Raw genomic sequence first — 16,883 nt, forward strand, 5'->3', positions numbered from 1 at the left:
GGTTTCTGCAACAAATTTTTAAAAAAAGATTTCAGATCTTTTCCATCCATTTTCCAGACCTAAAAATATCATTTTTCCAAACTCCTGAAGAGCAGTGAATCCATACACTAAAATATCTCCCAACACACAAAAGAGATGTCATGTTACTGATTTCTGACTAAGAAGGTTGTAACAATGAAAATAAATTAAGACTTTTTAGTCATTTTTTCAATTTTTCCAGTTATTTTCAAGTCAGTGAAAATCAATTTTCAAATTTTAGGCCTTTTTCGGAATTCTAGACCAGTTCAGAAACCCTGTATATAGCATGGAAAAATATATAAGGTCATGATATTAATAGAAATACTCAACCAGTGTTGGTAAAGCACAAACTGTGTGTATCCAAGAAGTGTGTGTGTGTGTGTGATTTAGATTTTTAAAGTAGCTTTACAGAAATTTCAGTTGTATTGCTACGATGTCTGCAGTGTGGTAGTTTATAGTGATGCCTAGCACTGGGGCATAATGTCACAGACATGTAGCATCATGTCCAAACCAGTCATATGATTCTGACACCAGGCTAACCAATCCTAACACTAACCTCTTAATGCTGAGTGCCTAACAAGGCAGCAGTTAGTACCATTTTTACAAGTCTTTGCTAAGACTTGGTTGGGGTTTGAACTCACGAAATCCCCCAACTGATCCAAGAAACGAATTTGATGCAATGTTTTAACTAAAGCACTGAAGAGTAAAATATAGGTCATAGAAACCTCAATTTGCAATAACGACATAAAACTAGTCAAGATCATTTCCTCTCCATGTTTTACTTCACGATTCTAGGTAGCTGAAACACCACAAACTTGAGTAATCATGAACAAAAGGCAATTTTCTGGGTTATAAAACCAGTCTCTCTAAAGATGTATGCCCATTAAGTTTGTCCTTATCCTTCATAGATGAAAAAATCATTTCTATGTTTGGCAAAATGTTATGTACCAAAAATTACATTTATTCAAGAAGTTGCATAAATGTGATATAAACATAACTGTAAGATAACAATCATACCATAAAAAAAATTCAAAAATATTTCGTTTGAAAGAAACAATGAAAATACATAAACAGTTTGGTGAAATATTAGGATTCAGTTTCAGTCCAAGTCTCCTGTAAACAAAATAATTGCCATCTGATTGTAACAGTAAATGAAGGTTATCAGGTTCCCTTGTGGCCCTCAAAAAATGGCTGACAAAAATAGTTCTATTCATTACTGGCCACAAAGCCTAGAATATTTGGTTTTTCAAATTTTGCCTATCCAGACTTTTCAACTACTTTACTATGCAACTGCTACCTGGAAAGCTATAAAGCTAATGGAAGTGGTTTTGTTCAAAGAGGTGTAAAACCACTGTCGTGGAATTGTATAAATCCTTTTATTTATCAAATACATGTACTTGGGTTTCGTTTTATGCGTACAATGATACCCATGGGTGATTTATGTATATTGTACAAATTTTTAGAAATAGTGAGTTCAGTTCATCCTATGCTACATGTGCGAAGTGCTTCCGATGGAAAGAGCTGAATATTTCCAGCGTACAGACAATGCATATAAATGCCTCACGGTAAGACTAAATCTTTACATTATGGAACGTTTTGCCAGTGAGCGGTCTACTTTAAGAACTTGCACATCTTCAGCTGTAGAGGTATGTGAGTTATTAATTTCTTGTGTATAACTATTGTACTAACATGTTTATTTTTGTATATTTTCTATGTAGCTTCGGTTTGCATATTATCATGCAAATATTTTCTATTCTTGTTTTTGACTTAACAAGAGATTTATATTAGCAATATATAAAGTTGCATATTTAAGAAACGTTTAGTACTGCAGGATTCTTGTTGGGCACGGTTAGGTTCACTTCTGAACTTGTGTATTGTTTTGTAATTATTGTGCTGATAATGTAATCTGTGTAGCTTACCATATATAATATAATTATGTTTTATCGTATATGCCAGTGTCATGCATAGTACACGGTGTTAGATGTATTTTCAGCTGACCAGAGTGATCGGAGTCACAGCTGTATAGATGACCAGAGTGATCAGAGTTGCAGCTGTATAGCTGATTAGAGTGATCAGAGTCAACGTGGTACCAGTGATCAGAATTATCAGAGTGATCGGAGTCAACGTGGTACCAGCTGCAGAGCTAACCACAGAAGTTGACCCTAGCAGCTGTGAAGCTGAACCATAGCAGCCAAAGACCTGAGTAAACAGAGATGTTGGTCGAGTAGCAGACCATGGGGCATTGCTGACCGCAATTGGTGGGTGCTGACTGCTTGATTGACCAAACTGGAATACTGACTGCTTGACTGACCAGTGGGACTGGTAGCCAAGTGTGCTAGTGATGGAGTGTATAACTTCATACATGCAATCTTTTAGCCCTGGGTTAATCTTTGGGGTTTGTAATACCCAGTGTGTTTTGGGGACTGTAAAGACATTTTGTACTTATGTCCCTTTGTTTTCATCATTTTTACTATATGAGTAAAAAACAAACCTCATTTTTCACTATTTGAGTGAATACATTTTTACCATATGAGCAAAATACCACAGCTTTTACCATTTGAGTAAAACACATCATTCTTTCATTGTGAAATCACTGTGAATTATTCACCCTTTGTCCTTGTACTGTGTAAGGTCATTTATTTGTATTTTCATTAGTTTGTAGGGATTATGTTAATTGATCCAATATTTGGATATTATACGCACGTATTAATCATAATTCTTTTCCCATTCAAGTCATTCATCATTAAACATTGTATTTGTATTACCATCAAAAGTGTTCTGTTGTAAATCCGAAATCCCTCCCGGTTATCTTGTTACAACAACTTCTGGAACTTGTTTACATGCAGTTATAGCAATTCACCAACAATTAAAGTACTGTTCAACATATTTTTTCATCCACACCATTTTATAAGTCAGAGTAAATTTAGTTATTAAGATAATGAAACAATTTATGATTTTTGTCTTTAATTGTATATACATATATATATATATATACACGCATATATATACACACATATCCATAACAGTGCTGGAACTTGTTCGTTAAATAAGCAATAAACATTTCAAAACTTTGTAGATACTAATCTGAGGAGAATGTAAAAATTACATCCCCATCTTACATGATAAATATCAACATCAGCCAAATGTGCTTATAAAGCTTCCTACACAAATCAACATCATTAATTTAACTGTGTCACTTGTGCATGACATCAATAATTAAATAATGGCTTCGTAATAATTAAAATGATCCTGCAGTTTTCTCTCCATACAAGCTTTGAACACATTTAACACCATCCTCAGCTTGTGAAAAGCTCATCTGTGTCCCAAACTCTTCTATGGTAGCTAGAGAGTTTACTTTATACATTAAAAGTGTTCTGATGGATACAGTGATTCATTTGTGAACAGTGTTATAAACACACAGACAAGACATAAAATCTTCACATTACAGGGTAAGCAAAAAAGCCTTCACATACCTTGTCAGCCGTAGCTACACAGAACTCGACCAAAGCTTCATAGATTCTGTCATCATCTGGCTGGTTGCAGAGAATGATTGTGTAAAGATTGGCTGCATGTTCTCTCATGTCATCCTTCACAGAGAATACCAAAGTCTTAAAGGGAAATAAGCATGATTAGGTAAAACAACATTGCATTTGAACTGTCACTGATAAACATATATTTGTAATTACAAAAATCAATTAAAATCACTAAATACAACAGTGTTATTGTTCATCTATTGTAAAAGTAACACTGCTCATGTATGAACATTTACACATTTTAAATTAAATATAAATTGTTCTTTGAAATTTTAACACTGATTTTCTTTAAACAAAGTCTATTCAATCATTATTACTGAATACTCTGTACCTTAACTGTCATTTAGAAACTTCCAGATGAAAATTATCTATCTCTATGGTCTTTTACAATGGTGGCCATGTTCTAAACTTCAGTCAAGAAGGGGCACTTTGAGTGGAATCATCATAATATAGGGTAGTACTACACTGTTTATCAATTTGCATAGCTTTCATTGTGACATCACAGCGCATGACACCAGCAAGGTTCTGGCTGACAGTTAAAATTTATATTAACTGTGCAACATCGAGACTTGTTAGAGATTCAAATTTGGAAACAGAGTGAGGGATTTTGGTCTATTCAAGTGAAAACTGGCTACTAGGTCTCAGAGATCTTTATCAATACCCCCCTCTGCCATGATGCAAACATGTCAGAAATAATAAAAGTGGTAGCTTCGAACTTGAATCATAATCAGGGCCAATTTTTCCTATTTTAATGACAAAGAAAGAAACCAATCAGCTGTGGGATTTAGGCACTCAAAGGGATAATGTTGTCAGTATTGTACTAGTTATTAATATGCACCACTTTCCCTATTACACCTTCAAAAGGAAGACACTCTGATTAAAGACTGCAAACACTGCATGTAGTGGATGAAGAACATTCAGTACATGCAAAGCGTTTCTCAAGAGTGTCTTCAATCAATTTGAATTTCTTGTATTAGCTGCATTTTGTGGTCATGTTTAACTTAAATGAAAAGAATTTCAAAAAAAGATAAAAGCTTAGGAAATTAGCAGTCCATATGTGTAGCCAAAATACACGATATCAACACTTAACAACCAATAACATAAACAAATGATACTGTGTTAAAGCACAAGGTCAGAATATACAAAAGTCCATTCTATGTCAAAAGATCCCCATAACTATTGAAAAAAAAAATATATATAGTTTACCACATGTAGTAACAAATTTACTAGACTCAAAATTACTGACTTTCTGTATGGATGATTTGAATTTTTGAAGGATTTTCGATTCAATTGGTAGTGAAGAACTATTTTGATAGTAATAAGAGAAAGCTTACAACTAGTGCCACCTAGCAGTCGTTAAAGGAAGGTGATGTGTAAAAGTTTCTTCATTTTGAATATTATAAGCTATTATAAGCTATAGAAAAAAAAGATGAATTTTCATCTTTCTGGGAAGGCTGTATTTGGGTAGCAAGCTAATTTTTTTTAAAGTTCTTGTGACTGGGAGAAATTATTAAAGTTAATAAGTAAGAGGGAAAGTTTTGATTTTGCATTTTCATTATTGCTATATAAATAACGGTCTGGTTTTCATGAGGCTCAAGTTGACAACCAGACTCCATAGATGTGGTCCACTGGGTGCTGACAAACAAATAATCAATAAAAGGGTTCAAGATTGAAGAATCAAAATATGTTACAAATCTTCTTGTCATTAAAAAGATCATAATACAAGTCAACTGGGTTATGTATGCGCATTTACTAATTTTAAATTAAATGTAAATTATTCTTTTAAAATCTGATACTGATTTTCTTTAATCAAACTCAATTCAATCCTGATTTAGGAATGCCCTGCACCTTAACTGTCATCAAGAAACTTCCAGATGAAAATTATCTATCACTATGGACTTTTAAAATGGTGGCCATGTACTAAATTTGGATCAAATTTGGAATCAACACAATCAAGTGTAGTAAATATTTGTTTATCAATATGCATAGCTTTCATTGTGGCATCACAGTGCATGACATTCAATCTGGATGGTACTGGATCACACCTTCAGATTCATTTCATCCAAAAATGTCTACATAATTTAACATAGATTTTGCTGTATGCACTTCTCTGGGCGTCTAAATAATGACCTTCCAAAGGAAAGTGGGCATATAAGAATCCAAATGAAGTGAATATTTGCCACTTAAAGGTATATTTAATCAAATTCTAAAAATTGTACACCCATTACTGAAATAGTCAGTGTTGAATGCCTACATGACCTGTGTGACTTTTACTATAGCAGACTCTATCATAATTTTGTAATTCTGTCAAAAATTATTTCTCTGTGATATTAATTCTCAAGAAACTAACATTAAAATGATATCAATCTTTCCTATAATATATCTGTGGATTACTGCTTTAAAGTTTAACATATGACCAGTCACAAAATGCAGGTTTCTCATAATACAATTCTTGCATTCTGCTGTCAAGTTATTTAGTCATGCAAGAACTGACAAACAGTCTGAGATCTAACCTAATATTACCACATTATAAAAGAAAAATTTGATAAATTTCATAGTTTCATTTCTGTGAAAATCAGTATAAATTTAAGAATAAACTTACTGGAGCATTGATTCTTAGCTTCTTTTCTTCACCATTAGAATTACTGAATATTTCCAACATGCCTAATTTAATTAATTTATTAAATGCACTTTTAGCCTTGTTTGCCTTAATGTTAATTTGCATCACACATTAATTGAATTTTTGAAAGACAGCTAACATTTATCAGGGTATCAACTGGCATTTCTTACAAATAATATCTCAATGAACCACTGTTAATTTCTATCTTACCTTCAGCCAGTCTAAGTGTTGAACAAACTGTGAGACCAGCTTATCCTTTGTTATAGCCACAATCTCCAGCAGGCAGTACATAGCAGGGGCCCCTAGACAGAAGAAAAAAATAATCATGTCTAAAACAAAAATGTTGTGAAAAATCGAGTGATTTAATCAGGAATTATTTCTAGTAATTTTCTGAGTCTTCTCAAGATTGACTTTTCCAAAAAAATGAAAACATCATCACAAGAAATGTTTCCTTAGGACAAATGAATGATACAAGCAGAAATAAGCAATAACTCTGACAGAAATGGGCAATAACTCGGATAAAATATATGTATGAACATACAAAAAATAAAAAATTGTTTTGAAAAGAATGGGGCTTCAACTTGAGAAACTCACTTTAGTACAAAAATGGATCATGTTCAGCTGATATCTGCCACGTTTCAGAGTAATTCATCAAATAATGCAGGACAAGTTGCACACACACACGTGCACACTCACACTTAAGAACAAATATGGGAATAACTCTTGGGGAAAATTTGAGACTCAAGAATGCCTGATACTGCTCACCTGACATACACTGGTCTGAAAGGCAAAATCAGTATGGCAGGATTCTTGAGTTGAAAGACACCTATGTCAGGATAACTGAAATCCATTTGGCAGAATTTTATGATATCTGACACGTTAACTGTGTTTCAACCTTGTGTAATTTAAGCTGGACTAGACAGTGTGTTGTGATTTTTTATAGGACTGAAAGGCGTTCATGCCATCTATCACATTTGTTTTGATATACTAAAGGAGTTTTGAAATGAAACTTATTGTTTCTTGATATATTGGTAACAACAGACATTCTTGCTGAGACAAGTATCATTTACAGATTTTCACCTGGTTGCTACTTAAGTAACATCATTGAAAAATTTTGATAGTGAAAGTTCTAAGAAACATTCATACAAAGATTGGTCAAAACTGACTACTTTTCTTTACAATAAGTCAAAAACAGGTTTTTCATTTTGGTAACTATGGAAGCCATACTGTTGCTAACATGTCATGCATGAATTTAGTAGCTCATGTCCGGAAGGAACTTTCCGACCATGTTTGTTTGAAATTGGCCTAGCAGCTGTTGAGAAGTTTAAAACAGAAATGTTGATGGAAAACTAGCAGCTGATGACAAATGACACATGATGGATACCAGACACATGGCTAAAACTAAATTTATAACCAAATGTTCAAATCCAGAGACAAAGATTTTTAGTTTGACAAAATCATGTGTGTTCCTTTGTATTGACATTGTAACTATCTTCTCATTGTTCATCATTCTATATCTCAGACGAAAAATACTGATACCTGCATTTTCTTTCATCTATTTAGTTTTTTGTATATGCAAAATGAAAATGAATTTTGATATTTGCAATTTAATTCATCAGTTTATTTCATCTGAAATGCAAACTGGAAATTAATTTCATAAAGTTGATTGACAATTTGTTTTATACATATTTTTATTTATTCCAGTTAAAAAGCACTTTAACAAATGATGATGATCAGGAATGAAGATATAATGAATGACTTTTTAAAGTCATAAATTAAAGATGAATTAATGAATGCCTTTTTAAAATAATGAATGTCTATTTAAAATTATAAATTAATGATGATATAATGAATGCATTTTCAAAATCTTAAATTCAAATGCCACCAACACATATGTTTACTAGTGTTCACTCCTACTAAATAATAAAAGAAGCTTAGATCAGCAAATTACAGAGCTCTCTTAAAATGTTTGTCAGTTTCTAATAAACATATTAAAACACTTTTCATCAGTAAAATGAACACATGGGTGATGATTCCAAATGATCACTGGAATGAATGACTGAATACACCCACACTCCCCCCCCCACTCCTTGTAAAAAGTGATTACATTTCTCCAACTTTATGAGATCTGTGCTAAATATAATATGTACAATATTACCAACAACTGCTTAAAATTTGGTTAAAAATACCTGACATTTAGTTTTGAAAGCAATTTTAATCAATCATTTACTCACTAACATTTGGATTTAAGACTAATGCAATTCCAGTGCCAATACGGCAACAAACTTCTTTGTGAGAAGACAAAAAGTTTGAAGCCAGTTAGTAGCTTTTATGCCAGTTTAAAGTTTATATACTTGGGATTTACTTTAGCTAGATAAAAGATATAATGTGATAATAATACAGTTGGGAGTTATTATTTAATGTATTATGTAACTACATTTTTGGACTCTGAATCCATTTATTTGTTTCACTCATTGTTTGTTTGCTGTTTTGCTTGTTTTTTCTATGACACCCCAATCAGTCAAGACTGATAATATTCTATATCATTTTACCCACTGCATATGCATGCTGTTATGTTTGGAATCCCAATATGTCTGAAACCTCTTAACAGATTACCTGAAGGCATTTCATATTTTCCTCCTTGTGTTAATCTACATAGCATAAAGACAGATTATTACAGTAGAATGGTGTATGGCATTATCCATTATCTATGTAGCTTAAAGACTGATTATTACAGTAATATGGTGTATGGCATAATCCATTATCTATGTAGCTTAAAGACAGATTATTACAGTAGAATGGTGTATGGCATAATCCATTATCTATGTAGCTTAAAGACTGATTATTACAGTAATATGGTGTACAGTATTATCCATTAACTACATAGCATAAAGATAGATTATTACAGTAGTAGTTATCCATTATCTACATGGTATATAGATGGATTATTACAGAAGTATGATGCATGGCATTATCTATAGTATAAAGACTGATTATTACAGTAATATGGTGTATGACATTATCCATTACCTACATAGTATAAAGATTGATGATTACTCTTAACAGATCACCTGAAGACATTTTCCTCATTGTGTTGATCTACATGGTATAAAAACGGATTATTACAGTAGTATGTTGTGTGGCATTATCTACATAGTGCAAAGACTGATTATTAGAGTAATATGGTGTATGGTACTATCCATTATCTACATAGCATAAAGATTGATTATTACAGTCGTATGGTGTATGCAGACCTGCCAACATTGAAAAAATCAAAATCAGGAAAATCACCATTAAAAATCAGGAGGCAGGGTAAAAAATCAGGAGGTACAAGAGTAAGGTGTATATATCATGATAACAATGTATATTTTTTTATTTCAGCCCACTGAATGTTGCAGATTTGCATTTCTGCAAAAGTTCATCATTTATTTGTCCTTGGGTGCCAAATTTGCTAACAAGAATAGCTTCCAGGGTTGATGCTGACAGGCTGGCTCTTTGACTAGTTCTGTTTTTTCAGACCATTGAGAATGCTCTCTCAGCATTGCTGTTGCTGTGCAGTATTGAAAGTACTGATAGCATTACTCTCCCTAGGGTTGGAAACAACAGTTGGCCAGATCCATCCTTTTTTTTTCCCCGAGAGCAACCCACTGATGATCTGCTCTTTCCATATTCAATTCTATGTCTAAATTGTAGCTTTGGTACAGATGAAACTCTCTATGTAGATCATCAGTGTTGATTCCTTCCATTCGGCTGATGAAAAAGGCCAGGTCTTTAAATGATGCTAGAGATCATTTAGCCACATCTGCAATGCTTGCATGAATGAGTAAGTCATTCTTTAATGGAAATTTTTCCTTCATGTATGACAGTGATTTGATCAGAAATGCCCTACAGTGCTTCATTATTCATCTTCTCTAGAAGTTTGTTGGTTGCCTCACCCAAGTACAAGTCCTGAGAACGAATGTACAAACTTTCATCTTTTAAATCAATTGCTGTGATGTCTGTCTTGTCAACAGTGTACTTTGGCTTAATAACAACAGAAAGAAATTCTCGGTACATAGATAGTAGAATGTCTCTGGTCTTGTGAATTAGGGGCTTGTCATGCTGTAGAGCTTGGTTGGTTCTGTCAAAACTGTTCTGAATCCAGCTTAAAAACTGGCAGATGAAAACCGGAAATGATCCAAATCAAGCCAGATATGGTAAAGTATTAAGAAACATACCAGACACAGAAAAACCAGATACAGAAACAGGGAAACGGAAAATGCCATTTTTTTCTTAAAAATCGGGGAATCGGGAGATAGGTCCAAAAATCGGGATTCTCCCAATTTTTTCAGTAGGGTTGGCAGGTCTGTGTATGGCATTATCCATTATCTGCACAGTGCAAAGACTGATTATTACAGTACTATGGTGTATGGTACTATCCATTATCTACATAGTATAAAGATAGATTATTACAGTAGCATGGTATATGGTATTATCCATTATCTGCATAGTATGAACACTGATTATTACAGTAGTATGGTGTTGGTATTATCCATTATCTACAGAGTATAAAAATGGATTATTACAGTAGTATGGTGTATGGTATTATCCATTATCTACAGAGTATAAAAATGGATTATTACAGTAGTATGGTATATGGTATTATCCATTATCTACATAGTATAAAGATAGATTATTACAGTAGCATGGTATATGGTATTATCCATTATCTGCATAGTATGAACACTGATTATTACAGTAGTATGGTGTTGGTATTATCCATTATCTACAGAGTATAAAAATGGATTATTACAGTAGTATGGTGTATGGTATTATCCATTATCTACAGAGTATAAAAATGGATTATTACAGTAGTATGGTATATGGTATTATCCATTATCTACATAGTATAAAGATAGATTATTACAGTAGCATGGTATATGGTATTATCCATTATCTGCATAGTATGAACACTGATTATTACAGTAGTATGGTGTTGGTATTATCCATTATCTACAGAGTATAAAAATGGATTATTACAGTAGTATGGTGTATGGTATTATCCATTATCTACAGAGTATAAAAATGGATTATTACAGTAGTATGGTGTATGGTATTATCCATTATCTATACAGTATAAAAACAGATTATTACAGTAGTATGGTGAATGGCATTATCCATTATCTACACAGTATAAAAACAGATTATTATATTAGTATTGTGTATGGTATTATCCATTATCTACATAGTATAAAAATGGATTATTACAGTAGTATGGTGTATGGCATTATCCATTATCTACATAGTATAAAAACAGATTATTACATTAGTATTGTGTATGGTATTATCCATTATCTACACATTATAAAAACAGATTATTACAGTAGTATAGTGTACAGCATTATCCATTATCTGCATAGTATAAACACTGATTATTACAGTAGTATGGTGTATGGCATTATCCATTATCTGTATAGTATATTACTATTTTTAAATTTACCCTAATGTAATGTAATCAGGTAATGTTTACAATGTAAAAACCAAAATCTTCTCTCCTACCGTGTCTGAACATGTCAGAAACCATTAAGTGATATTCTTTAATATAGATGGAGGTCAGCTTATTCTCTGCACTGAATCAAAGGAATAAGTTAACCATTTATAGACAAGCGACTACACCAATCTACAAGGTGCACCACTTCATATGCCTTGAAAATGGAGACCTTCTAGCAGTCACAATTCTCTCCAATGAAATTGGCAGAAGGGCTGAACAATTCCCCATTCAAGGCTCTCCTGATAAAAGCCAGGCATTAAGAAACAGCTTGAGCTGATGGAACACTGCCATTATCTCCCTTGGGAGATCTACTACCCACTATTTGACTGCTGACCCAGGACTGGTCCCATCCAAAAGGAGAAATCAAAGTAACTCTATAATTCTGGCTCCTCACTTTTAGAACAAACTATCAGCTCATGATGAATGGAAGACGGCAAGCTCCTCCAACTGATCAATAGAGCATCCATGACCTGGGCTCTGATTCTGAGAATGGGGAGAAGAAGGTGGACAGTTTGTTGTTATGCCTCACTTCAAAGAGTTCTACCAATGGATGGTCCCACAAAGTGAACACCCAGTGAAAGACAGATGGATTGCGTGAACAGGTAGTGTGCAGCAGCTGACCTTCCTTGATAGCGAGTCAGCCAGGATGCTGAGGATATGGTACTGGAAGCACCAGTGGATAAACTATCATACAAAGTACTGGTGACTTGGTCCCACCTGTTTTAGGAAATAATGTACCACATCATCTTGTCATGTATTATCAAGATCATTTTCCATGGCACAAGTCAAAGCATTGAGAATCACCTTCGTCTCCAGGAGGTTGATATAATGGCTCCCTCCTCCACTTGTTGCTGACTGTCAAGAAGTGGGTCAGTATGTGAGCCTCCAAATGAATTACCTTGTATTTGTACAGATTATTACTGAGTTTTCAGAGGGGTTCTAGACTTTAGTATCTTTCTATCCTGCCAATGACACAGGAAGTGATGGATGCCAGCCAAAACCAAGATCTGATGACCTAGGTAACTGGAACAGGTGTACAAGTGGGACAGGAGAGAGTGCATAAAGTGACAACTACTTTGAGAAGACCAAGGAGTTATATGAATTTTTATTTAAAGATTGAGAACTTGAAGGAGATCAACCCTAAAAGAACTTTTAAGAAATCAAACATTTCTTATAGAAGCAAATGGAAAAAAAGAAAGCTGTCATTGAGATGAAATGATATTGCATAAGTGATTGAGAAGATTATGTGGTACAAATATGTCAAGATACTTATTTTAATTCCAGATAAATAGAAAATTGTTGTCATATTCTGATGACAGAAGATCAAATTACCTCCTATAGCTCTGACAATCTGCTTGATGAAGTCTACATAGATCTGAATTGGTCCATCCTGACCGGGTTCCTCATCATGCAGTCTGTTGACATAATCTGCCAGGTAAGGAGACTGATCTTTCATGGCTGTCAGAGACTGCATGTTGGGCTGTATTCCAGCACTTCTTGCCAGACACTGTCGCAGATACACCAAGATCTAAAGAATATTAATTAAAATTTAGTCTTAGTTTGTGAATTTGACACAAACAATCCCCAATAAAGATATTAAATGTGACCTCTAACAAACTAATACTGCTTGTTTCATCTTACAAAACCAATAAATCAATAGACAGGTGGTAGATAAAGTGTAATAAAATGCATAATGTGCACCCAAACGCAAAAGGTAAAGACACAGATCTGAAATCAATCGAACAGTGTGTATGCAGATTTCCTATCGTATAATGGACTTGGAAATCAAACACTGCAAATGCAGATCTCCCATTATATAATGGACTGAGAGGTCAAATTATGAAAATGCAAATCTCCAATCATATAATGGACTGCTAGATCAAATAATGTAGGCACAGATCTCCCATCATTAATATATATGCCTTATATAATGGACTGGGAGATTAAACAGCTTAGATTCAGGTCAACTGAATGAGCATGTAATTCACTCACCCTGCAAGCTGCACCTAGAGCTATCAGGAAACTAGGTTTTGTATGATAACAGCTTCTGCAAGGTTCATGCTAACAGTTCGAACCTGTCCGAGTTGAGAAATGTTAGGAACCAGGAAAATTTCCATTTTAGAAACAGGTTGAGAGATTTTGGTCCATTAAAATCAAAACTTGCCAGCAAATCTGACAGATTTTTATCATGACAGATATCTCCTTTGCCGCAGTGTCTGAATATGTCAGATATCATGGAGCAGTAGCCTTTGATGGTAGCTGGCACCAATTTTCAGGCAGTTTAAATGTACATGTTCTGTTTAGTTCAGGAAGTTTAAATGTTCATGTCCAAACAGTGTCTCTGTTTCATGGAATTTTAAATGTTCATGTCCAAACAGTGTCTCTGGCTCATGGAATTTTAATGTTCATGTCCTAACAGTGTCTCTGGTTCATGGAATTTTAAATGTTCATGTCCAAACAGTGTCTCTGGTTCATGGAATTTAAATGTTCATGTCCAAACAGTGTCTCTGGTTCATGGAATTTTAAATGTTCATGTCCAAACAGTGTCTCTGGTTCATGGAATTTTAAATGTTCATGTCCAGTTCATGTCTGGTTCATTGAATTTTAAATGTTCATGTCCAAACATTGTCTCTGGTTCATGGAATTTTAAATGTTCATGTCCTAACAGTGTCTCTGGTTCATGGAAATTTAAATGTTCATGTCAAAACAATGTCTCTGGCTCATGGAATTTAAATGTTCATGTCCAAACAGTGTCTCTGTTTCATGGAATTTTAAATGTTCATGTCCAAACATCATCGCTGGTTCATGGAATTTTAAATATTCATGTCCAGTTCATGTCTAGTTCATGGAATTTTAAATGTTCATGTCCAAACATTGTCTCTGGTTCATGGAATTTTAAATGTTCATGTCCAAACAGTGCCTCTGGTTCATGGAATTTAAATGTTCATGTCCAAACAGTGTGTCTGGTTCATGGAATTTTAAATGTTCATGTCCTAACAGTGTCTCTGGTTCATGGAATTTTAAATGTTCATGTCCTAACAGTGTGTCTGGTTCAGGGAAGTGTAAATGTCCATGTTCTAACAGTTTTTCTATTTCAGGTAAGTTTCAATGCATATCAAGTCTTCAAATGTATTCAGAATTACATAGAATTTTGAATTACCTCTACAAATGCCACAGGACTGAAGGGAAGAGTGTGGTTTCCAATCACAAATCTGTGTTGGGACTTCACCCTCTGGTTAGTCTGACATCAATGAGAAAAGAATATTGTTAAAAGATGTTTTATGAGTCAATTCACGAAAAAATTTCACCATAAAAGTATATTTATTAACAATGTGATCTCATTTCAACATGCAATAGTGTTTCCGGGAAGCCCTAAATGATGGTAAAGTACCCCTAAATCCTATCCTGATTTAGTGTTTCCAGGAAGCCCTAAATGATGGTAAAGTACCCTAAATGATGGTAAATTATCCCTAAATCCTATCCTGATTTAGTGTTTCCAGGAAGCCCTAAATGATGGTAAAGTACCCCTAAATGATGGTAAAGTACCCCTAAATCCTGTCCTGATTTAGTGTTTCCAGGAAGCCCTAAATGATGGTAAAGTACCCCTAAATCCTATCCTGATTTAGTGTTTCCAGGAAGCCCTAAATGATGGTAAAGTACCCCTAAATGATGGTAAATTACCCCTAAATCCTATCCTGATTTAGTGTTTTCAGGAAGCCCTAAATGATGGTAAAGTACCCCTAAATGATGGTAAATTACCCCTAAATCCTGTCCTGATTTAGTGTTTCCAGGAAGCCCTAAATGATGGTAAAGTACCCCTAAATCCTATCCTGATTTAGTGTTTTCAGAAAGCCCTAAATGATGGTAAAGTACCCCTAAATCCTATCCTGATTTAGTGTTTTCAGGAAGCCCTAAATGATGGTAAAGTACCCCTAAATGATGGTAAAGTACCCCTAAATCCTATCCTGATTTAGTGTTTTCAGGAAGCCCTAAATGATGGTAAAGTACCCCTAAATCCTATCCTGATTTAGTGTTTTCAGGAAGCCCTAAATGATGGTAAAGTACCCCTAAATCCTATCCTGATTTAGTGTTTTCAGGAAGCCCTAAATGATGGTAAAGTACCCCTAAATCCTATCCTGATTTAGTGTTTTCAGGAAGCCCTAAATGATGGTAAAGTACCCATAAATGATGGTAAAGTACCCCTAAATCCTATCCTGATTTAGTGTTTCCAGCAAGCCCTAAATGATGGTAAAGTACCCTTAAATGATGGTAAAGTACCCCTAAATCCTATCCTGATTTAGTGTTTTCAGGAAGCCCTAAATGATGGTAAAGTACCCCTAAATGATGGTAAAGTACCCCTAAATGATGGTAAAGTACCCCTAAATCCTATCCTGATTTAGTGTTTCCAGCAAGCCCTAAATGATGGTAAAGTACCCCTAAATGATGGTAATGTACCCCTAAATGATGGTAAAGTACCCCTAAATCCTATCCTGATTACCCATATTGAAGTTTTTTTCCTTTGTTTCCACAACTTCGGTGTACAAAATAAGCCCCTGTATCCTCTATTTGAAAATATAGTAGATACATTTTGTGTGTTATGGATAGAAAATCAAGAATAACTTCAAGCACAAATTAACAAAATCATTAAAATTTTATGTTATCACTCAGCAACTTTCAAAATATAAGCAATGTAGATAATCAAGGGTACACTGGATTTAGAATGTGTTTTTAGTATAATTTAAAATGACAAATTAACTGTGTTACCACATTCTACAGTGTATTATCATCTGTAACAATTAAATAAATTGCTACTGTGACATACAACTGCCTCCTCTAATTGTGATGCATACATAACATTGCTGGACCGCATAAACTAGAGATGGAAATCATCGCTAATATCCATGTATCGATTTTTTAAAGTACTTAATTACAAGATTTCTCCCAAACTAATCCCACCTCCCAACAACCCATGCTGTAACTTTTTCAAAATATGAATTGTCATCCACTCACAATCATGAAACATCACACAAATAAGAGTCTCAAGGGGGCTGATATCACTCACCTGATTTATCTAACATGACAGTTGACCATTTCATCAAGCAGGCTTGTGTAGTACAACAAGAATACAACTTTACATAAACTATCTCCAAACTTTTAAACTATCTCTAAACTTTTACATAAA

At 34.1% G+C, this 16,883-nt stretch overlaps 1 protein-coding gene across 1 annotated transcript in view; it reads right to left on the bottom strand.

Annotated features, from left to right (window-relative positions):
• Nucleotides 1-16,883, bottom strand: part of LOC149806371 (proteasome adapter and scaffold protein ECM29-like) — a 177,637-nt gene that overhangs the window by 91,356 nt on the left and 69,398 nt on the right. The window contains exons 16-19 of the mRNA XM_089952249.1: nucleotides 14,862-14,942; nucleotides 13,034-13,229; nucleotides 6,382-6,473; nucleotides 3,492-3,626 (exon numbers count right to left, since the gene is read on the bottom strand). Coding sequence (XP_089808375.1) covers nucleotides 3,492-3,626; nucleotides 6,382-6,473; nucleotides 13,034-13,229; nucleotides 14,862-14,942 — 504 coding nt within the window. The remainder of the gene's footprint in view (nucleotides 1-3,491; nucleotides 3,627-6,381; nucleotides 6,474-13,033; nucleotides 13,230-14,861; nucleotides 14,943-16,883) is intronic.

Source organism: Sinohyriopsis cumingii, chromosome 1 (genome assembly GCF_028554795.1).
Source record: "Sinohyriopsis cumingii isolate HCF-2022 chromosome 1, ASM2855479v2, whole genome shotgun sequence".
Classification (NCBI taxonomy): domain Eukaryota; kingdom Metazoa; phylum Mollusca; class Bivalvia; order Unionida; family Unionidae; genus Sinohyriopsis; species Sinohyriopsis cumingii.